Source organism: Dromaius novaehollandiae, chromosome 1 (genome assembly GCF_036370855.1).
Source record: "Dromaius novaehollandiae isolate bDroNov1 chromosome 1, bDroNov1.hap1, whole genome shotgun sequence".
NCBI classification, from domain to species: domain Eukaryota; kingdom Metazoa; phylum Chordata; class Aves; order Casuariiformes; family Dromaiidae; genus Dromaius; species Dromaius novaehollandiae.
In genome coordinates, this window is record NC_088098.1 from 187011179 (window position 1) to 187035871 (window position 24693).

Here is a 24693-nt window from a genome sequence, read left to right on the forward strand (position 1 = left end):
AGTTGACTTTTTGCAAGAAAAGGCAGACGTGGATAGAAGGGCTGATAGCACTCAGCGGGGGAAGAAGCCAGGGGCTGAGTGCGCTGATGCGAGGATAGAGTCGGGAACGCGTCACTGGGGCAAGGCTGTGGCAGGCACTAGCCCAGGCCATCTTTTAAAATATTGTGGAACGGTGCCTTCATGTAAGTGCTGAGATTGTAGACGGTTGTCAGCTAAACAGAGGTATTATACTATATTGAAATGGACGTTTAGCCCTTTGATTTTCTAGAATAAACTTATTTGTCTTTAAGCTCATCTAGTCTTTAAGAGGACCCGGGTAACTGTGACAAGCACCAGGCACATTATCTGGAACCATTATCTGCAGAAAAATGATGTGCTGTTGCAGACACACACAGGCCTGCATGCTGGGACGCATTAGGGAGTCTGAGGAGTGTGGGTGTATCGCACACCACCCGCAGCAAGGCACTGAGGCTAGCAGAAGAAGCGCCAGGTTTTGGAGTCTAGTTTATCTGACAGTAATTATCTGGTACTCTTTTGGCCAGAGGGTCAAGAGAAAGACCATAATTTCAGCTAATGCTACCTTGATAGGAAAAGAAGAAAAATGTTTCTGCCTGGAAAACCAGCTTCCCGTTTGTTGGTTAGTTATTTAGGCACCATGAGGCACCTTGAGCCCTGGCCACCTGAGGCTGAAGATGCCAGAAACCTTGTATTTGAAGGAATGTGTATATAGATGAGACAAACACTTTTTGTGGCTTCATAACAACTCTCAGTGAGTACCAGTGTGGAAGCTTTTATTCCTTGGATGTATCAGGGTAAGCAGGGATACTTAACCATCTCCCACTCCTGGCTGCTTGTTCCTGTCCCTGCGCTGCCCTTTGCTTTCTGCTGGACCAAGTGTTTGTGCAACCGCTCGGGGAACTGGGTTGGGAAGCTGGTTTGGCTCTTCCACCCACAAAATAGAAAATCGGCCCAGCCATAACATGGGAATCTGCCTCACCTCCCAGCCAGATCACTTTACTCTTTCAATATATTACACAGCTGCACAAAAGCTTGTTCCAGCATAGCGGAGTGACAAGAATGAGTGACAGGAGGCAGGTCTGCCTAAGCTAGTTGTGCTGCTGAAGAAATGCAGATCTGGTAAGAGCAGGGCTACAGCTTGCTGTTCAACATGTCTAAGGTTCCCAAACTGTAAACCTCCCTTCGCAGCAACTTTTAGTCTATGTGAGTCATAATTGTCCATCTTCTCATAGATCTGTTTTGGTTTTTTTTTCTTCATTCAGATGAGAATTTCCAATGAATGTTTAAAAGTGTAATTTTACTTGATAAAATTATTGGTACTTCTTAGTTTAGAAGTACAACGTTGATCCTCTTTGTAGTTCAAGTTTAGTTAATAGTATTTGAGATTCAACATACTATAGTATTTTTTCCTCTGTTTGGGACAAATATAGTGCACATACTTATTTTTATGCTACGTTATTCTCTTTTCCCTCCCTAATTGAATATATTGTCTACTATGTTTAGATTGTACTATAGCCTGAAGTGAAGCAGTAAGTGTGAAAGCATTTAAAATATACTTATGTACACACTTTATATAGAATTTTAAAATCTGCTTTTCTTGAAATCTGTCTTCTTTTCTTAGGTCCCCAAATACTTGTCACAACAGTGGAATAAAGCTTCAGGAAGAGGTGAAGTGGGGAAACTAAGGATTGCCAAGTAAGCCTTTATTGTACCTTTGCTGACTGCAATTCATAGACTGTTGACATTGTACATAGAGGAAGTTTCCTGCAGTAAAATAGATTATGTTGCATCTCTTAGATTACATAATCCTGTTTCTTGCAAACATTGTGTGCATATTTCTGTGAAAACTGAAAGATTGTCTAGTGATTATCAAGTGATTATCAATATATACATAATAAACAGATCAATATGTGAAATTACACTGGGGAGCAGCTTTATCCCAGAATGTGATGCTTGATTTCATAGACCCAAGAAATATGCACATCTAACTGGAGAATCTCCTTTAGCTTATTTATGTGCTACTTTGCTGCTTCTATTCTCATCTGCTGACTTTTCCCATTTATTGTTGGGCATCAGCATCAAGAGAAATTGAGCAGCTCAGGAGTGATGATGAGTAACAAAACTAGAATTTGAATTTGCTTTGTTATCAGGGAAGCTAAACTTGTGGAAATAGATTATGGAAACTAAAACAATAAATATTTTCTTTTGCAGAAATCAAGGAAGAACAGAAGTAAGTAATTACTAAATACAAAGGCTGTGAATGTATTGCATTTTGAACTCTAAAAATTGTTTAGAACATGCTGGTTTTGAATGTCAGATTTTTTTTTGTTACACCTGTAAAGAAGCAGTGTACCAGAGAGTCAGGAAGACAGAATTCTGTTTGTAGCTCTGCCCACAGGTTTACTGTGGGACTTTCATCAAGCTTCTTTGTCTCCCTGTGTTTGTTTACCCCTCTGTAGGCAGCAATCATAGTAACAACCTTCTCTCTAAACATTTTGAGGTGTTTTAGTGCAAAATGCTGTATTAAAGTTAAGGATGATATTGATAAAACAGAAGCTGGAAATGGAGGTGTGCAATTTCAGAAAATATTCCATGTTATATTTGGAATTTGTTGGTCCTATTAAATATAAAGCATTAAGCAACTTGAAGGTGTTTTGCTTGCAAAGACAACTACTTTTGTTAGCAGCTCAGTGAATGACGGTAGCTTCATGTGTTTTTTACAGGAGATAAGGAAGTTTGTATTAGTTAAAATTACTTAAAATACCGAGCAGGTCTGTCACTTGAACTGGAAGAAACTCTGGAGAAAAAAAAAATGCAGGGAAGGAAGTTGCATTAGCCATTTGAGAACCCGGCCAAACTCCTTTTAGAATAAGTGCAGAAAATTCCACTGGATGTTTGAAAGTTTGATTGGACTTTTCCAGGCTGGAATATGGGCCAACCTTCCTAATTTTGTGAGCCCCACACCAATATCTTGATGTGGATGAGAGCCAAAAAGTGCCTTCAGCAGACTTTGTAGAGCCAAGTGGTGAGGAACCCCATGAAAATAGATGGCTTCCCAGGGATGCTATTGCTGTGTGGTGGGATGAGCCAAAACAGGATGTACAGGAAAAACACTGCACTTGGTGCTGTACTCCCTGTTCAGGATCCTTGCTTTGTCCTATGGCTAAGGATTTTGGTTACCCAACGGCCCTGGTACCTCCTCAGCTCTTCAGTTGAGCATGTGATGTGAACATAGCAAAGGAGCTATATCTGAATTGCTTCTGGGCTGCGTGCAGTTCAGGAGTCCCAGGCTGGTCATACTTGTGGTACATTGGCACTTACTCAGGAACTAAACTGGCTGCGTGAAACACTTTAGAGCATTCATACGGAATGCTGTCTGAGAACCTATTATGACTTACTTTTTCGTAAATAAAACAAAATTGTTCTCTGACTTCAAGAGGAAGTAATGTAAAATTTTAAAAAGATGAGTAGATTGCATTAAGTACATAAAATTTTGCATACTGCCTTTCAACAAGGGATCAATGTATTAAGATTCTTTTCCCACCCTTTATGTTTTAAAATAGAAATGTGCTGTACTGCTTGTTTTTTCTCTCTTTCTATTTCCCCATAATTCTTAATAGCTGTATAATTTAGTCTGTTTAGTAACACTGTGGTAATTGTGACTGTTAGGTGTCATTTACTTTGAATGAAGAGCTTGCAAGCATCAATGATATTGGAGGAAAACCTGCTTCAGTCAGTGCACCAAGGGAACATCCATTTCTCTTGCAAAGTGTGGGAGGACAGACCTTAACAGTGTTCACAGAAAGCTCAGTAGGTAAGTTAGAATTGAAGTTATTTATTACAATTCCAGTGTATGTGATTTCAATGAATTGGATGTTGTAAAGGCTGAAAGACTCTCAGAAGTAAGACTTCATCTTTGTTTTGCGGTTTTCTGCATATATATTACTGTTTTATTGTGGCTGCTTCTTTTCTTCATCTGATTGAGCAACTAATTTAAGTTCTCCAGATGGGGTTATCCCGTAGATTTCAATTGTAGGTCTGCTGAAGAGAACACAGAAAGAGTACGGAGTGCAATACATTGTGTAGTCCCCCTTTTAAGGGTATTCAGCAGAAAAATTCTTTGGTGTTCCCATATGCTTTTTGGATGAAATAACAGGTTTTGGGGGTTTTTTTGTTTTTATTTCTTGAACTGGTTTCTGCTATGAATTCAGTTACATAAGAATGATTGTTCTCCTTCTATCCAGTTGAAAAGATCCATCTTAGCAATAAACACAACATCTGTTCACTAGATTTTTGTCTGCAAAGGGAAACTGCGACTTAAGCTTAATAAGGTCATAATACTGAACAGTGTGCAACAGCGGGGACGTCGTCATTTTTCTCACTGAATTCCAGTTGTTTGACCTGCCTTAAGTATAGCTCAGTAGCTGTGCATAGTGAGCAATTAGCATATTCAAGATCATGTGTCCTGCAATGCATGTCAGAGTTAAGATAGCTGGTAGTGTTATACTGTAGAATATGCACAGAGGACTGCCTTGCGTATATCTCCAATATGCTGTAAGGTTTTGTACTGAAATTACATAACCTTGTTTTGGATGTTAGAGAGGAGGAAGGTAAGATGGCTGCAGAGCTTAGTAGAAGATATCTCAATTCCAGGCACTTAGGTTTTGGTGTCCCCAGGAGACAAATCTTTTTTGATATTTCTGCCTTCTGTGGGGCAGAAAACTACAATTTGACCTGTTGTCAGAAATGTCTTAAAAACAGGTGCTTATGAACATACGTAATAGTACCAGTTGAGGCCAACTATCCAAAATGACAAAACAAAAAACACTTTTTCTTTTTATCTTCAATCCAGAACTGCAACAGCTCATCTAAAATACTTGTGTTCTGGTTCTCCTGTGTCAAGAAGCTGCTAACTGTTAAATTGTACAGCATTTTAGTAAATTTAATCATAAAAAGGAACATTTTATGTTGTCAGAATTTAGCTGTGTTTCTTTTCAGTTGTAATGTCATCTAGTTTTGAACTCAGTAAGGGCACAAGTGCTTTTAAAGGGAAAAACAAACCCTTGGATGCCTTTACTTATGCTTTCTATTTATATTTAGGACATGTGCCATTTAAACTTATTTTTAAAAATGACTGCATATTACTGTTTTATCCAAGCTGGAATTTCTGCTGGGGAGAAGCACACCATGCATCCCATTGAAGCTTTCTGATCTTCAGGCTGGCAAATAATTGCTGGGATGGCAGTGTGATGTTTTATAAAATGAGTGAGGGAGAATTATAGCTGACCAATTTTTCAAGAAGCTGTAAACATTTCATTGGTGCCTCATCCTTTATCATTTCTTTATGCCCTGGCCTCAGAATGCTTGAAAGAACTGTGAAATGCTTGAAAGAATTCAGGTGTGAAGATGTTCTTGGAACATATATTCAGTGATTTTGCATATTTGCTATCCCATGGGACTTTGCTTTCCGAGACATTCTTTTTTTTGTGTGTACAAAATATTACTTCAAAAGCCTCTAATGGTAACTTAAGCTGCAGTGAGTGCAGATGCGTAAATTGAGTGTGGAGTATTTGTCATCAGCTAGAATGAAAGTCGTTACGATGTGATAGCTAGAAGATGCCTATTTATTTCTGTTTTACCATCTATAATTCCAGGATCTTGAGACCATGAGCTACATAAAAGCTGTACTGTTTTCATTTAATCAATTAAAACATTCGATATTTCTTAACAATTACAAAATGTAATGCAGGGACCATGAATCTATGGAGCAGAAGTTATAATATTAATCAGGAGCAAAGAATAGTTGCTGAAATGAGAAGTGTTTGGAGGGAAGCACTGAATAATCATAGGCCTTGTAAGAATTGTTTTTGCTTGAGATTAGCAAGCATGACATGCAGTCAGTGAGTTTTCATGAAACTTGCATAAATGCAAAATGGCAAAAACCTGTTGCTGTTGTATTAGAGCTGGCATTGGCAATACAAGCACAAATAAATTTTTAATGTGCTTTTCTTGCATGACTTTTTTGTTTGTAGAAATGAATGGGACAAATGTATCCCAGAGATCAGCCTGATTTCTTACAGAAACCGTGTTCATGCAGCAATGCTCTTGTGTTTGGATGTGTATCTCCAATATGTTTTGAGCTCCATGGCAATTTCGGCAAATTTCACAGTGAATTCGAGTTAGTGTGAAAACAGGTGTCTGAAGAGTGGAACGAGACTATACGGATACCCCAACCAAAGAAAGGCTTCTATATTAGCTCAAACCTTATGTGATGCCAGAATCCATGTGGAAAAGAACCATTATAATTGGATTGACTGTGGGAAAAGACTTGATCAAAGCTTGTGCTTCTTTAAACATCAGTAGTAAGAGATAGTCACAGGACATCAAAATTCATTAATTCTTATGTCCACAGAATTTTTTTTTTTCAAATTATAGTCAGCTTATTTTTGTGAAATGCATTGGTGATCTTGCACCTTTTTCTTTTGCAAAATGCACCATATAACAGAACTGATATGCTGATTCTGAAAGCTGGCAAAAGGTTTAAGTTGGTACAGACTTGCAAATGGTATTTCTAATGTTATATCTGGAAGGACCACTTGAGAAATAATGTGAATGAAATATGGATAAACAAGTGCTTCCTATGCCATTGGTTTTAGTCAATATCTTGGGGATTGAATTTACCTAAAATGAAACAAACTGCATAAAATGATTCGGCTTCTTTTATATATATATATTTTTATATATATATACTTTTTTTTTTGCCATTTTTCTGCAGCACTTTCAGAGACCAAAGATCTTTTCTGTCTGTTGTCCTCTAATCCTGGGATCCTTATGTTGTAGTAACCATCTTCTTGATTGAGAAAATGCGTGAGGCATGACAGAGCTGCCTCTGAAATCTTTTGTAATCAGGGAAGATGCTGCAGTGAGTTTACACATTCTGGCCAGTCCAGCACTTTATGTTGAACTCTCAGGCCACTTAGACCAAGCAAAAAAGGTCAAACTTGAGGAATAATTTAACATTTTCTGCATGATACAATTTCTGGACTGCTGAATGGATTTCATATGTTTTTTGGTTTTCCTAACTCAGCTGACTCCTTATATCTGTTGTAGTCAGAAGAAACTACTTTAGTTCTTCATATGGGGCTGTCTTCTGAATTTGTCTGTCTTTGGGAGTAAATCTGTGCAAAGGTAGTGAGGTGCTTGGATGCTTTTGAAGATGATAATAGATGCCTTCATGTATAATAGGTAGCAGCTGGGGAGGAGGACTTCTCAGCCCAAATGCAGATATTTATGCTGTAAACCTCTGCAACTCAGGTAGTCCCATAGTAGTTAATGGGCAGAAATAAGCACTTCTGAGGTGCCTTTTGTTATGTCCAAAGTCTGACTGCAACTGAATTGCAGTTTCTTGGTCTTCTGCAGTACATATACTAGATCTGAGCTAATATTTAGATAAAGTGGATCCCATCCCAGATACCATTAAAAATGTGAGTGTTCTTGTTTTCATACACTGCACTTTCTGTATTGATTCACTCTGGGGTTCTGTACTATTCACTTTTTTCCCCTTATTCCTGTATTTTGAAATGGTTCTAATGAATAATACAGAGTACTGTTATGCACTGCAGAAATACTAGTTGCAAAATACCATGTTCAACTGCTGACTGGACAACCAGAAGAAATTATGACGTGGCAAGAGTTTGGTCCAGGTTAGGAACAGATACCCTCTTCCCAGAAACTGGTCTCAGCTGATTGATCTCGTGCAGCCATGTTCTCTCTCCTCGATTCATCTGCAAGCCTGGCTGCATATGTGAGACATTTGTGTAGCCTCACATCGCTGGGCAAATCACAAAGATCTGCAGTAGAGTTCCTGAGGATCGTTTTAACAGAGCTAAGGGGGAGCGTGGCTTTTGAAGATTGCAGAGGGATCCAAAGCACGGTTGTCCCTTGCTGTCAAGGTCTTGCTGTCTAGGCTGATTTTAGTATTATTTTTGCATTAAATATGAACTACATTCTGTTCCATAAACATCACCGTATGTACATCAACAGTTGCTATGCAACAATGCTATTTGTGCTTCCAGTCATTTTATCTTATCTTTGTCATCAGCTATCACAGTTGTAATTTTTTGGGCGGGAGGAAAGGAGAGCATTTTGCATATATTTCGATGTGCCATTTTGAACAAAATTAATTTTTCTTATGCATGTATAGCTAAGAACTCTTCAGGGAAAATCTTGGACTTGATGGGGGATGTGTTTGATTAGTTTTTTTTTCTGAGCTTCCTACTGGCAGGCACCCTGGCATAAGAAAGTGGCATAATTTGGCAATTTCTGTCCTAGTTGAAGAAATGGGAATGTAGTTTTATTACATATTTAACAGTAAACTTTTCTGATTGTGGTTATAAATTAATTTGCTTACTGCTGTAATTGCCTCTTGCATCATTTTTCTCCCAGCAGGTAGTTTAGTATTGCTGGCTCTAAATATAAACAAAAAAAATCGGCTATGTTAAAGATGGTGAGAAAAGTTTCTTACTGAGCTAGTTTTGGGAATATTGCTTGGTAAATATACTACTAATATGACTTGGGAAAACACAGACCTTGTCAAGCAATTGCACCCCTAACTGTAACGGATAGATGGATAGAAAGATTTTACACTGTAGGCACAAATCAAATGTAAGAAATTTCTGTAAAGTTGGATGAGATGACTAATTTTATTGGAATTTTGAATTCATCTTCACAACTCCCCCTTCATGAATGGGATTGCCTTAATGCCTATTTTAGTGACTTTAAATTTCTTCATACTTGTTCCATCTTACTGATACATGAATAAAAAGTATTTGGGGAATTCCATTATGTGACAGAATGTCTACCAGATCTGTCTCTTTTCAAGAGGCGTTCATGCATGGGTTGTTTCATTGTTTCAAGAGTCACAGAAGATCTCTGGCTCTTAACATTACATTTTTGTCCATTTTTCTGGCTCTTCCTTCTCTTCTTTCAGAATCTCAATTCATGAAATAGTGTTTCTTGTAATTCCATTCAATAATGTAGATAATTCTGCTAGTATTTCTTAGAATAGCTCTTTTATTCCCACTCCCCTCAAATATTCTCCCCTTGTTTTTTAATGCAACTTCCAGGATGTGAAAGGAACTTTTTTTTGAGTTTGTGCATGAATCATACCCTTTGTGTACCTTATAATGCATTATTGTATTCCAGTCAAAATGAATATTCAGAATTTGTATTTTGAGTTTATCATCATTGGCTTGTGTCTTTGAAGTATCAAATACATCCAGCTGTTTAAAGAGATGTGGAGGGAATAAATATCTTGGAAAAATGTTTCTTTCCTCCATTAGAGCGGTTACTGCTATAATTACATTTAATTATTTCCAGTAAAATACTTAGCACTCAGAATCTTAATGTCTTGTGATGTTACTTCCAGTCTCACCAAATGATGTTTGATTTCTCAATTTGCTCATCAAACTGTTATTTAGGGAATAAGTGCCCTCATCGTTCTGCCATCTTAGTTTTGCCTGCTGAGGGAGTTTTGACATATGCCATATACTTTTACAGTACTTTCCAGTCTTCTCTATTTGTATGAGGCTGTCACCTAACCATACGTTCTAGTCCTCAGGATGCTTTGAGGTCCTTTTTCCTGTATGTCCTTCAGTCTCTTGCAGCTGGCTGTGGAGGATTATTCCTTTCCTGCTAGCAGCAGGAGAGGAAAACCTATTGGCAGCCTCATGATCAAGAGAAACAGAAGCAACAGCAGCCTTTCAGTTCTCTGGTATTTATGCAGATTTCAAAGTATTTCTGAAAATCATAAAGAAGATGCAAGTCATGGCTGGAAAAGCGGAATATGTTGCTCAAGCTCGTCTGATTACAGACAGCATTTTAGTGGGTCAAGCTGTCATACCTATTATTATGACATGCAGTCCATTAAAAAAAAGGTTGCAGCTGCTTTCATCATCTGTCTTCTTCATCTCTAAAAAAGGGACAGATTATTTATTTATCTGCTTCATATGAGTGTTGTGCAGTTAACAAATTACTGTAAAGTGGGTTCAGCTGGCTGTCAGGGGTAAGCTAATTTTTTTCACTTTTGTTGTTACAACTATAGCCTCATAGTTCTTGTATGAATTTAAATAAATTGTTTTGAGAGTACAATGTACAAAATGTGTGGAGTATTAGAATGGACTCACGGTGTTCGGAATGGAATAGGCTTTATGTCTACTTCAGTGACTTTAAATTTCTTTGGCTTTTTTTCAGTCTCGTTCATGTATGAGTAAAAATGTCAAGTCCTGTCGATGTATATCTTGGAATCTTTCGTGTTGTGGAGGAGGCTGAGCAGCTATGATCTTCATGGATAAATATATGAAGTAAACAGAGTACTATAGTACTTCGTTTACTTTCTTCATGGCAGTAGTATTGAGAAGATTTTTAAGACAGAGACATGTGACCTAAATGTAATAAAAATAAATTGCCTAATGGTGAGAAGAAAAATGTGCCTTGCAGGGCTTGAATTTTATTTTTTTATACTGCTGAGGGCAGATTCTGTTGCTACATACTGGTGAATACACTTACCCCACTAGTAGACATCATACGCATATATTGTTATTTGAATCAAAAATGCTTTGAAGGATTTTTAAGTGTGATGTCTCTTTATGTAGTAGTTTTGGCTAGGTATCAAATATTTCCTTACTTGAGTGTTGGGATATGGTCTGTAACAAGAGGGTTTTTTTGAAAACAGAGTTAAAAAGAAATAGCTTTAAAATCCAACTGCTTCCTTATATCTTGGTCCAATTAGGGACTGCCACCTTGGTATGTTTGCATGTTCTTCATTAAGTCCTGTTTACTTCTTGTGTGTCTAGTGATTTTTTTCCGTAAATAAGTTACATCTGAGTTAGGATATTGTTTGGGTTACAGCTTACACTGTAAATGTGTCAAATACACAAGAAGAATGTGAATGAAAAGATGCATCTTTTCCATAGAACAGGGACCATCTTGCAAGTGTATCTGAACGCTGCCAGGGATCTTCACTCACTCTGTGAATGCTTATGGGTGGGAAGAAGCTGTGCATAACTGTGTTTTCTCAGTGAGTAAACACATGTCTTCAGCTGCTAAGACTAACAACAGCAAGTGTCCAAGAAAGAGGGGTCTGTGAGATGCTGCTTTTTCCATTTACATTGGTCCTCAGGCTGTCAGTCTTTTCACTGAGAAAATAGTGTCCTCAGTCATGGAAACCGGCAAGAACCAGTGGCAAAGAAAAAGGTTTTGTAAAATATGTCACGTCTTCAATTCTGTTAGTACCCAGCCTGTAAACAGCAGAAATGATCAGACTAACTGAACTACTCACTGAGTTACTGCAATAATTCACTCTTGGCTGTAAGTAAATAATCTATAATGATAGCTGTGGTATGTCAGAATTGAAAGCTAAGGACAAATACACTTTCAAAGTGGTAGAATATATTACAGATCAGTGAAAATGCTCTTTTTATTTTCCACCTTAGAAGATATGTAAAAATAAGGAGCAATCAAATTTCAGGTTGACAAATTTATGTAGGGATATATGTTCATGGTTTTTTTTTTAACATATTTAAGACTCATTTCACGAAAATACATCCAATAGCTTTCAATTCTTAAAAGGCTGGGTTGGAATCTAATACAGAAAGCTGATTTCTGATTCTGACTTTGCTGTTGAACTGAGTGGTAATTTTTTGGCAAGTCACTTGACAACTTGTAAGAAGGAAGGAAAGAAAAAGACACATATTCTGATTCTCTGTTCTGTTGAGCAGGTCGTGTTTCTGATTATGTATGCTTTTTTCTACCTAGCAAACTGGGCAGCAATAGCATGTGAGGGCCAAAGATCAGAAAGTGAAAAGGCTGGAAAAAAATCCTTGTGTGAGCTGGGAAGCTGCAGAAAAGCTAGAGAAAAGATTGCTCAAGTTAAAATTCACCTCATGCTGACTATAAGCATTCTTCTGCAAAATCCTGGTTTTTAATATACAAAATAGTATTCATTTGACTAGAGAGACCAGTGAGATAAACGGATGCTGATAACACTAATACTGATTCTGTATAAATATGTAAGTTCATTCATGCAGAGCTCAATCAGAGGTGTAATGGAGCCCTTCTGTTTAAGATGCGTTGTGAGTTTGAGCACTAAAGGAGATTTTTGTTTCTTTCTGTGGCAGATTATTTTTCAAGAAGTAAATTTACAGATTTAAATGAACCCAGTGATTGTGATTTTTATCATAATTTATTCTTCTTTGTTTTGCAACCCACTTCTTACATTTCATTTCAAATAAACAACACAGAAACATTATGTTTCCTTTTTTGTTCATTTGTTTTCTTCTAGAAAGCCAACCAGAAGAAAAATCTGAAAGCAGCAGCGCTGGTGAGTGTGGGACACTTTCTTTGAAACACTTAAGAAACAATTTATGACTGCAGTTTTTCAGTTTTGTTTTCATTTTTTTTATCTAGCAATTTCTTGAAGTCTTTTTTGTTGTATTTCTGGGGTAGAGTATCATAAAATTGAAAAACGACTTAATAAACTGATTATGTGCTACAGCCAAAGGCTTAAATTATTCATATGTTTTATTTAAATTAAAAAAATATAATGATGAGGGAGACCTTTAAAAAATGTAATTTTTTAGAACCTCTTTTTAGCTTTTGGGTTGGTATTTCTGATCTCTTTAGGTTCAATATCTGTTTGCATCTCATAGTTTTACTTCTTTCCTCTTGACTGGAAAGTTTGTGGCAGATTTCTAAAGCTTTAGATATTTCATTTTGCCTATATAGACTAAGCAGTCAGAAAAATAGTGTTGTCGTATTGTATTTTATTCAGTTTTCCTAATGCTTGTGAAAGATTAATAAATTCCTAGGAGTCAAAGAAGAGGAAGAATTGTTAGTTTAGTGACATTACTTGCCAGTTACGTATTAGTCAGTCCAGCAACATCTTGGTACTGTTAAGTACTGTTAAAAATTCCAAGAGTGGTGCTGAAACTGTAACTGCTATAGTAAAAGTGTTTTACACTGTTCAAAGAAGCAAATGAAAGTTGAATATGTGTTGCTTTCAGATGGTTGATGCTTTTTTCTGAAATCAACAACATGCTTATATCAGATAGGCTTGGGAATCTAAAGAATTTATTTTCAGGTCTGAGCAGTGTACCCGGGACTTCCTTTATGGTACTGAGATAGTCCCAGAAAGCATTTGGGTTATTCTGAGACAGGTACATGCGAGTGCCATTCCCCAGCGGTTCAAATAGAGCTCTCTTGAGGCTGCCTGGTCCAAGCCTGCTCCGTTCCCTTCTGCTAAATTCTTTGGGCTTAAATGAATGATATTCCCATGTATGTGCATGGACAGCACGAGAATTTTACAGTGTCAGGTAGTGTTTAATAAAAGTTCCCTTTTTGCTTTTATTAAAGAAAGAGATGTTTTCAAAAATATCATTGACATACTAGAGCAAATAAGTAATAGTATTAGCAAGAGCCTGAGGACTTGGGAAACTAGATGCAGCTAATGCAAAATACATGGATAAATCTCAGTCTTGTTAGTACAAGGATTGCCTGTGATGCATGCAGATTAGGGATAGCTGGGACTGGGCTGGTAATCATAAGTAGCAATGGCAGAGACAGTAGATGGACTGGAAGGAGTCCCACAGCCCCACCTTTCTCAGAAGTAATCCCTAAACACGATCCTAACACAAATGGGTTTTGAAAATGATTTATGGAACGTAATTTTTCTGACACTATATGGAGATGTCTGGGTTTTTTTTCTAATATTTGACTTTTATTTGAGTTGCATTTCAGCTTCAAAGATTGTCAAAAGCGTGTACTTATTTTATGTATGGATAGGAGTAGGATATTTTTTGGAGGAGGAAATATATTCTTTTTAATATTGAGATGCCTTTTGTTGTAGTGGCTTATTGTGGCAAAGATTTATGACTAGTGGTAGAGATGTTATAGCCTGTAGACTTGCACTGAATCCAAGGTGTGTTTTATAGTTTGAAGTGTTTTCACTTACTTGTTAAAATCTGTTCACTCTGATTATATTTTAATTTCGATGTGACTTTAAAGTAATAAAGGGCTAGTTTCTAGAGATTAGTATTTTATATCACTAGAGAACAGAGATTTACTGCTGTGAGATGTTACATGTAAAGCAGATCTTGAGAATTTAACTGCTGGAATGAGTCAGAATTGTAATGTTTACATCACGTTTCTCTAATCTTTAATTGTAGGAGTTCTCCCCTATTTTTTGTTTGGCTTTTATTTATTTAAATGATCGAATTGTCTGCTTTTCAGTCTTCCTCTCTCTTTCTTGTCCTGGTTAAATCACGCAAGATGACCACATGTTTACTTATTAATCAGCACAGCAGAATGTAGAAAAGTCAAAGAAATAAGGTGTTTTCTTGAATCTTGTCTGTATTTTTGCTTCAGTCAGAAGAATGGGCATTTGAAGGAAGATTTAATGGCACTTAAAGAAAGAATCTTAGTGATCAGTTCCACTTCTTTTTCTCTCAAAGCCATCATGGAACTCGAATGACCTTTTCTAAGGTCATTTCTTTTTTGTAATTCAGCTCGAGTGTCCCATTTCACTATTTATGTACTTTACGTTGGCCTACAAGAAGTACTTCTGAGGCAAAAATGAGCCCTTTATATATCTGTATAATATTTTAGGATAACAAGACTCTAATGGCTGCTTTTAGGTTTTACTGTAATAAAAATCCATAAAGCTTATTTGTAGCTAGAAAGTAAAGAAAGGAAGTGAATGAGACAGATACAATATTAAAAGACTACAGATAACCTTCAGAAATTCTTGGATTTACTTCCTTAAGAAGTTCCTCAATCTTTTTAGATTAAGAGGGTGCTGTCAATCTTCCAAATTTCTTCTAAGTCATAAATCATTAGTACTGCGATATTTTTAATCACATTTATTGTAGGGACAGTTGCGAACTACTTACCAAAAGGCAAGATGTTACCAACATTGTCACCCAGTTTGATACTGCGTGGAGAGAGGGCGTATGATACTGGGTCAGACCAAAGATCTGTCTTGTCTCCTGAGGTGGCCAATAGCAGATGCTTGGAGAAGAGTAAAAGAACAAAGCGAATATTGATACCTTCCCAAAATACTTCTTCCAGCTTTTAATGATTTGCAGCTCAAAGAGCTCCAGAGCCAGAGGTGGTGTCATTTCATTTAAATGGCCCTCATAGATTTTTATTCTATGAAATACTCTTCTTGGTTACTGAACCCATGTAAACATCTAGTGTCCATCGAGTCTTGAATGATGCTAAGGTTACTGTCAAAATGGTCAGGATTTAAGACATATCTGAAACAAGTTTACCTAAACTAAATGTGGTTTTCTTGTGCATATACTGTTTGGTAACTGCATACAGAAATCCTGTTTGATTAGTGCGTGTGATAAACAGCGCTCCAGGCTTTAACCGATGTTGTGTAGTGCCTGAAGGCTGTTAGGTGTTCATTGTAAAAGGAGTATAGTGAGTTAGGCAGTCAGCTCAAGGAAAAACAAAATGAGGAGAACTGTCTCTACTGATTCTTGTATGATGCTGAGCAAGTAATTTAAGCCCAAATATGTGCATGTGGCTCCTATTTGCATGTGTCATCTTTTGCATGTCCAGTGACAAGTTGTGCTTGAATACCTTTAAGTGCTATTACTGGTGATAGAAGCTGTGAAAACCAAGTAATTTCGTCAATTAGAAGTGTGATCTGTAGCGGTCAGTATAAGGCAAGTGCCCAAGAGGTCTAAAATGTCACTTCTGGTTCTGCTGTTAGGTTCTGTGTAGCACCGGGCAGGTCTTCCACTTGTCTTTCTGTGTTGATGGGGATAAATGTCTTTGCACAGCTGATGAGAATTGTTCAGTTGATGTGTGAACAGCATGAGGTGTAAAAAACATCTGACAGCTAAACCAACTGATTCCTAGCTGAGAGCCTGCTATCTCTGATTGTAATAGTACTTCAGATAAACATAAACTCAATGAAGGGCTTTGCAATAAGTAGGGTGTCATGGGATGAGTAGATTTCCCTCCCCACCACAAAATAAAAATATCGAGAAGTTGCTGCCCTAAACCCCTGTAGTCTGTTAAGAATGGCGCTGTTAAAGAAACGTCCTCATATAAGTTGGGGTGGTGATGTACTGTCCTTGTGGAAATGCAATAAATTAAAGTTGCATGGGCAGCAATTGATTATATAATGTTGCCTAGGCCTTGCGAAAGTAATTTTGCAAGCATAATATTTCTTTCATAAATGTATGTATCAACTCTGTGTGCAAACTACAGATTCATATTTTTCTTCAGGAATGTGTACATCAGGGAATGTTATGTTCACATACCTTTTGGAATATCTGGACCTGCTGCAAACCAAGTGCAGTGCTACTGAATCCAAATTTCAGGTGTTGAAGTTTGGCGTAAGTTCACAGCAAATAGCAGCCATCAGAACTTAACATGCTTTTGGGGAAGATGTTAGTCATCCTTTTCCCTAAACCTGTCAGCAAGTAATATTAATGCCTTCCAGTGAGAGGAAAGGCACACTGAGGCCATTTCCTCTTTGACTTTGGGTAAAAGGAATAAATTATCTGAGGTGCCGCAGCCAATATAATGTGAACCTGGTATTAAAGTTTTTGCCAGTTGCAAATGTTTGACTGTGAACACAAATACGTAACACTGAACTGTCTGTAGATCACACTTACCTCATTTTTTTGATATTGCAATAAAGTTAATTGTTTAAAAATTTTCAGATGTTGATTATATGTTTTGGAATACTTGAATTTCAGTGTAAGCACTTCCATAAACACTGAACTGCATGAGGTAAATTTTGCAATTACTTTGACAAAGGCTGATGATGGAACCCACCTTTGACAAAGTTCTTACATTATGTCATGGAATTGCATAAAACCGCTCTTAGCCTCACATTTGTTTTCTTCCATGTAAGTGGTTAAAATATTAATTATACTTCAAAAGCAAAACTAACAGGGGAAAAATCATCAAGAGGAGTAAAGCCATAATCTGCAATTTAAATATTAACTTAAACCTCAGTGTTGAAAATAATTTAGATATGGAATGTGCTGTTTTCCAGCTGTAGAAACAGTTTTTGTGATGGACATGTAACTACTTTCTGTTGGCAGAAAAGTACAATGAAAATTCATATGATGAACTTTTCAGTAGTTTTCTGGGAATGGTAGTCAGTTATGAAGCTCCACTCCTAGTTGTTAAAATAAACACAGATGCAACCACTCCTGTTCTAAGGAACATATAGTCAAAGTCTATTACACTGGGTGTAATAACCTTTGTGGAGAATCAAGGAAGCTGCACTGATAGAACAGCAAAAGGAACATGGATTTAGTATAGGTCACTAATTGGAGCTAAATTTTTTAAAATTTATGTAAGTGTTGTCCTTAGTGGACAGCCATTTATTGTAGTATATTGTATGAATATTCTAATATTTGTCTGTTTGACTGAGCGGCACTGATGGATTTAGCCTGCAATCATCTTTCTTTTGGTAGCAATTAAGATTTATCTCAAATGTCATCCAGTTTAAAAAATAAATTGAAAAAGTCATGTATCTTGTGAAGTTCTTCAGAGCTTGCACTAGAGACCTGCGATTTTGTTATGTGGTGTCTATCCTGAGAACACAACCTGGTATAAAATAATGGGAGTTATTGCCGTGAGCCTTCTCCATCCTTCAGCTAGTATCCAGTATGCCAGTATCCAGCTTGTCAAGGTAGTGCACGAGGCTGAAGTATGCTTTTGGCTTGTTTCAGAGTTCTTGGCCTTCCTTTCTGTCTCTTTGAGAAATTCCAGGACCATGCCTGGGATTGCAGATCCTGACTCCACAAATTGTTTTGTCGTCTTTGAGGGATTTTACAGATTATTGCAGTTAACCACCTACCAGCACTATCACATTAGGTGGGTTCCATTGTCAGCCTTTTCAAATATGTACAGGACTAAATTAGTCTTGAATGGTGGATCAAAGGGAACAGAGAGAGATCAAATGCTTGCCATCTTGGCTGGTAAAAGACTGGTGTGTAGCAGATCTAAAGCTAGCAGGAGGCATTTTAAAAGCATATGCACGGAGGTAGTTCTGCACACAAAATGCATTTAAGTTGTGGAACGCCATGCCAGAAGATGCGGTGGAAGCCAAAGGTTTAGATGACCTCAGAGGAGACCAGAGAGGTATATGAGAGGAAATCCGGTGAAGGTTACTGAAATGGAAAGCACATCTCGTGCAGAGGACCCCAAGGTGCAAATGGCTGGTGGCTGAGTGCATACTCAGTAGGAGAATCGTATGTGCTTGCTCTGTTCTTAGGTTTCGCCATGGGTATCCACTTTTGGCCTCTGTGGTGGAAATCAGATACTGGACAAGGCAGACCTTTAGTCTGACCCAGTACTGTTACTCTCGTGTTTTTTGTTTTCTGTTTTTTTCTGATTAGGTAGCAGTTCTGTACTGTTGTTACACAGCTTGCATCATGGATAATTGAAGTTTCTTCTTTTTAACCATTTCATAGACTTTTTTCCTCCAATGTTACCATCACTTCATCTAGTTCTGTGATGACATATTTTCCTCCCAAGCCTCTGCTTGTATCTTTAAATAATGAGCTAGTTAACAAACTTTTTCCTTAGCAATCTTTTCTCTCCCTAGTCGCTACAAACTGCTTATGGCTCTTTATAGTGAGGAAAAAGAAACTTAGCATAACTTAATAGCCTTAACCACTTAAAAAGAATTGTAGCATAACTTAGTAACCTTAGCCACTTAAAAAGCATGAGCAGGTTCTACACAAAAGTAGCTTCTGAGGGGGACGGTGATGAAGTCTAAGGCATGAGCAGCCCTTCTAAGGCTGTGTGTAATCGTTGGCTAACTGCAGATGTGAGAGCACTGGAGCCTGCAGCGTGGTAGGGCGCAAGCTTTCTGCACGTTCGAGCCTGGAAGCAGTCTAGCAGAGCTCACTTGCTGCTGTTCCTGAGCTGGAAGGCTTTTCCAGCCCCAGCATCTCGCAGACATCTCTGATGATACATGAGCAGGAAGAGCGTGTAGCTGTGCTACTGCATATTGTCTTACTGATGCAGGTTGTGTTCAGGATTTCTGCACTGTGCCCCATTGGCAAGGCCTAAAATCATCATCTGTGCGTGGCAGAAGAGTTTTATAGAGTTTATTTATTATGATATGAGAAGATATAAAATAGCCTAGATGTTAGATTTGTGCGCTTTTGGGAAAGAACGTTGTTTGTTGTACGTTTTAAAAAATGTGTTAGCAATATCGCAAGACTTGGCAATGCTGCAGGCCTTAGATAAAGTTAGTACTGATAAGAGCACTACCCCGGGAATGCCTTTCTCTCTATCTTGCTGATTTTTATCAGCTTGGCTTGCAGGATATTTAATTTGTTTCCTATGAGATTACCCAATTTCAGCATTGAGAAAATGTACTGCCTTATTCCTAATACTTGCCAAAGGCTTTATTTAAATAGCAGAGAGGCAATAAATGACTAGGTTTGGTATTACAGTTGCTTATTCTGTTTACATTTTTTGATGCTTAGCCTGTTCATTGCTAGTTTGTTTGCTTAATTTTCTCTTCCTAATTGAGAGAGTCTGTACCCACCTCTGACCTGTTCTTTTTTTCCTTCATCTGTTCACCATGGTACAAACCCAAAACCTCTTTTGAGATAACAAGCAGCTTTCTGTGTAGCCGCAGCAGTGGATCTGTAGCTCGAAATTTTGTATTAACAAATAAAAAATGTGAATCTTGCTATCTGTCTGACTTCTGCTGGAAAAAAAAAAAAAGAAGAAAATTGCCTTTCTCAGATTTGTCGTATGAAAAGTCAGAGGAGGATATCTTTCTGAGTAGTTTTGAGATAATTAGACCAGTCACTTGCGTTGTGCGGCCTTGGTGTTGCACTGTGTGGGTATCTGTGTCTTCTCTGTAAACCCAGAGGCCCCAAGGTGACAGTCACTGTCACGGAGTCCCTCTACCCTCCTGCTTGGCTCCTCGTGCTCAGGTACTGTAACCTCTGTCGCAGCACTGCTCCCTCCCTGTCCTCACTGCTCTGGGGACTTCAGCACTTCTCCTGAGGTCTCAGGCCCACAGCTCTACCGAGCCGCTGGCTCCTCACCTTGCTGGGGCAGGAGCTTTGCTGCAGGCAGTCGTAGGATTTCAAATCTGAATTCTCATCTCCATGGTACTCCCCATAGCTGCTGGAATTGGTAAAGTCCAGCTCTGTTACACAGGACACTGATTCTCCCTTCAAGAGGTGTGACCAAGAAGACCTGCCTCCTCCTTTGGGCCAGGAGGAACAAGCGGCTATTGCTACTTAAAAAAAAAAAAAAAGAAAAGTCTACGCAGGACTTTGTGGGGGGGATCAAAGGAAAAAAAGATGTATCCTGGAAAAGCTTAGATATCTGGTTGTAGAAGTAACTGAAATAATGCTTGGAGTGGAAGAAGTGGACCCTTAAATATCAAAAAGGATCATGGGTTTCATGAACTCTCAATAAACCTAGGTTATATCCCCCAAAGTCACCACACCAGAAAACAAGGCAATACTGCAGTCATTCTTACCATTGTCAGGAGGAGGCTACAGACCTTCAGGATGGATTAGTTTTTAACAGTCATCCTCTAATTACTTGATTTTAAAACCTTAACGTGTTGAAGTTGAATGTCATCATGTTCTAATAATGTTTTGAATGAGTGGCTGTTGTTTACTGCTATAATTATGTACCAGTTTTGTGAACATTTTGGTTTCTGAAGCAGCAGAGCAGTATTCTTTTCTGAAGCTTAAAATGAGCAAACGTGGTGTTAAATGATAATGGCAGTGATGTTAAACTGTTTCCAGTGCAGATAGAAACAGCTTTTTTGGAGACCGTTGCTTTAGCTGTGTGTGGTACTCCTACTGCACACATTTTTAGGGAAAAGAAATCTACCATCTAATTCTGCAGGATATTTGCAATTTCTTTTAGAAGGCAACTGCGTTTTCCTTTTTAGACTGCTCACTCATCCAGGCTCCTCAGTTCCTCAGGGGTCATCATACCTTTCCCTCTACCTTCTTTAGTTCTTGCCTCACTTCTCATTTTCTGGCATTTTATTGTAAATGATGATGTACAGAGGCAGTGTTTTAAGGCAATGTTCTGTGTGATATACCAATACATCGTACTTACAGAAAGTCTGTTTGAAAAGTAATTTTCAAACCATGATATTAATTTACTGATCTCAAGTTTCTGTTGCGTTATCAATTGCTTTGTTTCATCCTAGTGAATTACACAAGCCCATGTCTTCATATGAAAATATCCTTTTTTTTTTTATAAGTAGTCACTTTCTTGTCAATATAAACATTTCTGCCCTGCTTTGTAAGACAAGAGACTAAATTGAGAGTAGGTAATAGTTATCTAGCAAAGCTGAAATGTTTCCAGCCAAAAAAAAAAAATTGTATTTTGTCATACACCCAGGTTAATCTCACCACTGCTGATTTATTATTCAACAGAATTAGGGCAGCCTGACCATTTTACCCAAATAAACAAATTCTTGCATGAGGCACTGCCATTATTAAATTGTAGTATTTGTTGTCTGCCTTCATTCTGCTCATACTAGTGGAGAGAAAAGGAGGAAGAAAAGTTTCTTAAGCTATTTGCATTTTATTGAATGTAAACTCTGTCAAGCTTTTAACTCAGAGGTGAAAGCAACAATGCTAGTGATTGGTGCGAATGATGTAATTTTTTTCTTCTGGGACATAAATAAATCTTAGCTACCTTAAGAAAGTTGACCAGTTACACCATCGTAATAGGTCCAAATGCAAAAATACAATTGAAAATAAGACACAAGTGCATGAAAATGTCAATACTGCAATTACGATGCTGTGAAACACTAGTCACTGGGCAAACAGGCACTGGTGGTACAGAGATACAGCTTTAAATAGACCTTGTTGCTCTGTCTGTGTGTCTTACAGCATCAAGGCTGGCTCTAGAAACCACATGTGGCTCTAGAAGTCCCTGGGCAGCGAGTGGTTGGAGACCGAGGGAATACTGTGGGGAGCATCATACGTGTTTGTTGTCTTCCCATGCTCTTTCTTAGGCGTCTGCTTTTGGCCACTGTCCTTACTGATTTCTCTTCTTAGGAGTCAGGCTGATGCCCAATCCTATCAAAGCCCTGTAGCCCCCCCTGTGAAAGGGAGAGGCAGGTATAAGAGAAAAGAAGAATGCAAAGGTGGGGGAAGACAAGATAAGGGGAGGGATGTGAGGGTCAAAGGATCAAAAATGGGGATTCTGCCCAGAGATGTGAAGGACTAGGGGATGGAAACAGAGCTCACAGTCACCAGGGGATACCTCACCTGCGGTCTGAGGTATTGCAGCCACTCTTACTTTTTGTTCTTAGGTAAAAACAAGCCAAACAGGTGATAACTATGACAGCATACTGCCAAGTGTGATAAAACAGCCATTGGCTTTGTCTCCACTAATGGAAATAATGGGCATACAAGCGTGGGAGGAAGCAGTACAATGCGTATTTTGATCAATTTGGGATCAGTATATATCGTTTCTAATAAGCAGTCATTCAGGGAATTCATGAGACACAAGGATACTCTTTTTTCCACAGTATGTCTGGGTTAGTCGTGCTTTCAGCTCGCTCACTCTTCTAAATTGCCTGCTTGATTGCCCTCTTTCTCACGCTAGTGGAGCTGACCTAGTGTGAGGGAGCAAGCTAAGTCTTTGCTTGTGGGGCACGGGGAAAGTGACTTTTTACTCCTACCTGAGCAATTGAAGATCATTAGAGAAATTATGAAAATTATAGCTCCTTTCAGTTACTTGTAGGGCTATTTTGTGATCTAACTCTTAAAGAGAGAAAGAGGAATAGGAATGCCTTGCATGTATATCATATTCAAAGTAAATTTAGAACAGTGTTAGTATTTCTAACTTATATGCTTGATTCTTCAGCTTTACCCTTGTCAGAGTAGTATTAAGTATGCAATTTCCAACCTTAAAGACAGCAAAGGTAACTGCTATGTAACTTGCTACCTTTCCCAGCACAGTCTACAGTGTTGGAGCAGAAGCATGCACTGAAGTAACTGTGAACATATGCAAAATATATTTGCTAGTGATCTGCAGACTGAAAAGGCAACTTTATTATTCACAGTATGGAAGTTCTACATGGTCATTTTGTTCATATACAAAAAGAAGATCCCCCCTTGGTTTGAAAAATTGTTCAAGTTTATAACTAGCTTGAAGCATTTGATTGTAGCTAATATGATATGATTCAACACATTTGCAGGTTTTTTTCAATGTAAATAGGGGAAAGAATGATTTTCTTATCCCCCATCTGCCTTCTGTTTCTGCTGTGCAAATCAAACAGCTGAGCGAGGTGCCTTCGATCAGAGATAGCACATAAAATTTTCAAACCCTAACACTTGTACCAACACAAGTGCGCGTGAAAATGGGAAAGAAAGACAAGATTGAAGTTAGTATTACAGCAGATGACTTAACATGTATGCCATTGATGTCAGTGTAATTGACACAGAAATAGAAAAATTTGCAGTAAAAAGTGTTTAATGTAATGAATCATTGAATTTTAAAAACCAAAAATACAACAGCAGAGGAATTTCCTTTTACTTATGATGAGATATATGCATTTTTCACTACAGATAATTCGGCAGTTCAGCTGCTCTTTCTTTTTCAGAGGTTAAGAAGGGAGTAGGTTCTCTGGACCAGAGGCCTGGCAAATAAAAGATTTCCAATGAATTTTTTAAGAATAGTTATAGAATATTCTTACAAGATATCTTAGATGGTATGGATTTTACCCAAGATTACCGGTGCATGAATATCTTTATTGCAAAAGCATTTTCTGTAACAAATGCGGAACCATCAAATTCTCTCCTGCTTTTCCATGGGTGAAGTCATTCTACAATGAAAATCTGGTACTGTTCTTTGATATTAAACTGCTAACAGTTCCTTGGTGTTTGGCCCCCTAAGAGTCCAGCTGAAAGGCAAACAAGCACAGTTTATTTTTATTAATTGTTTGAAACTGAAAGTAGTTTTTCCTTTTTTCTTTTAAACTCTACAGACATTTTATGTCTCAGTCAAGTATTCATTGTAACTGAAGGTTATAACCAAAAGCATTTAAGAGAAAATGGATGATTTGACATCTCAGGAGCAACAGCCTCCTCCAGACTTTGTGCTTTTAGAGGTTATGTATTTGACAGCACTGAGAGCGTGCATCTTTAAAACTTGTAGATTAGTTATGGAGCTTTTTTAGATTGTCTAGTCAGTGTTTCTCGCTCGTGTAGGGGAGTAAGTCCACAAACAGTTTTTCATGTACTTGTTCGGTGCGGTGGTCTTTCTAGTTCTTAGATAATCAGCAGAGTTTGAATTTTTCGGGTGAGCTTTCACATTTACTTTTCACAAAAGTCCTGGAGATTGTCATATGTACAAGATTAATGGTTAATGAGGATTTCTGAAAATACCAATTTGAAAATAATTTATTTGGGGGGAAAAACCCACATATAATACATGGTATTAGACTTCTAGCTGGGATGACATAGGAATGTGAAAGATGTGGGTATATAAAGAATTATATTTTACTATATGTGTTTTTGTTATTAGATAGTTCATGCATTTGGACAAACTCAAAAAAGTTTTGGGACACACAAACCTTTCTTCAGCTTGTATGCCTGAAATTTACAGTGGTCTGTTTCTTAAATAGTTTAG

At 37.9% G+C, this 24693-nt stretch overlaps 1 protein-coding gene across 2 annotated transcripts in view; it reads left to right on the forward strand.

The window, feature by feature from the left end:
• The window catches only part of GTF2F2 (general transcription factor IIF subunit 2), a 92540-nt gene that overhangs the window by 4705 nt on the left and 63142 nt on the right, over positions 1-24693 (forward strand). Inside the window, exons 2-5 of one of the 2 annotated variants that reach the window (XM_026108415.2) lie at positions 1640-1713; positions 2230-2248; positions 3688-3832; positions 12359-12397. In XM_026108415.2, coding sequence (XP_025964200.1) covers positions 1640-1713; positions 2230-2248; positions 3688-3832; positions 12359-12397 — 277 coding nt within the window. The remainder of the gene's footprint in view (positions 1-1639; positions 1714-2229; positions 2249-3687; positions 3833-12358; positions 12398-24693) is intronic. The other variant, XM_026108416.2, reaches the window with a different exon arrangement.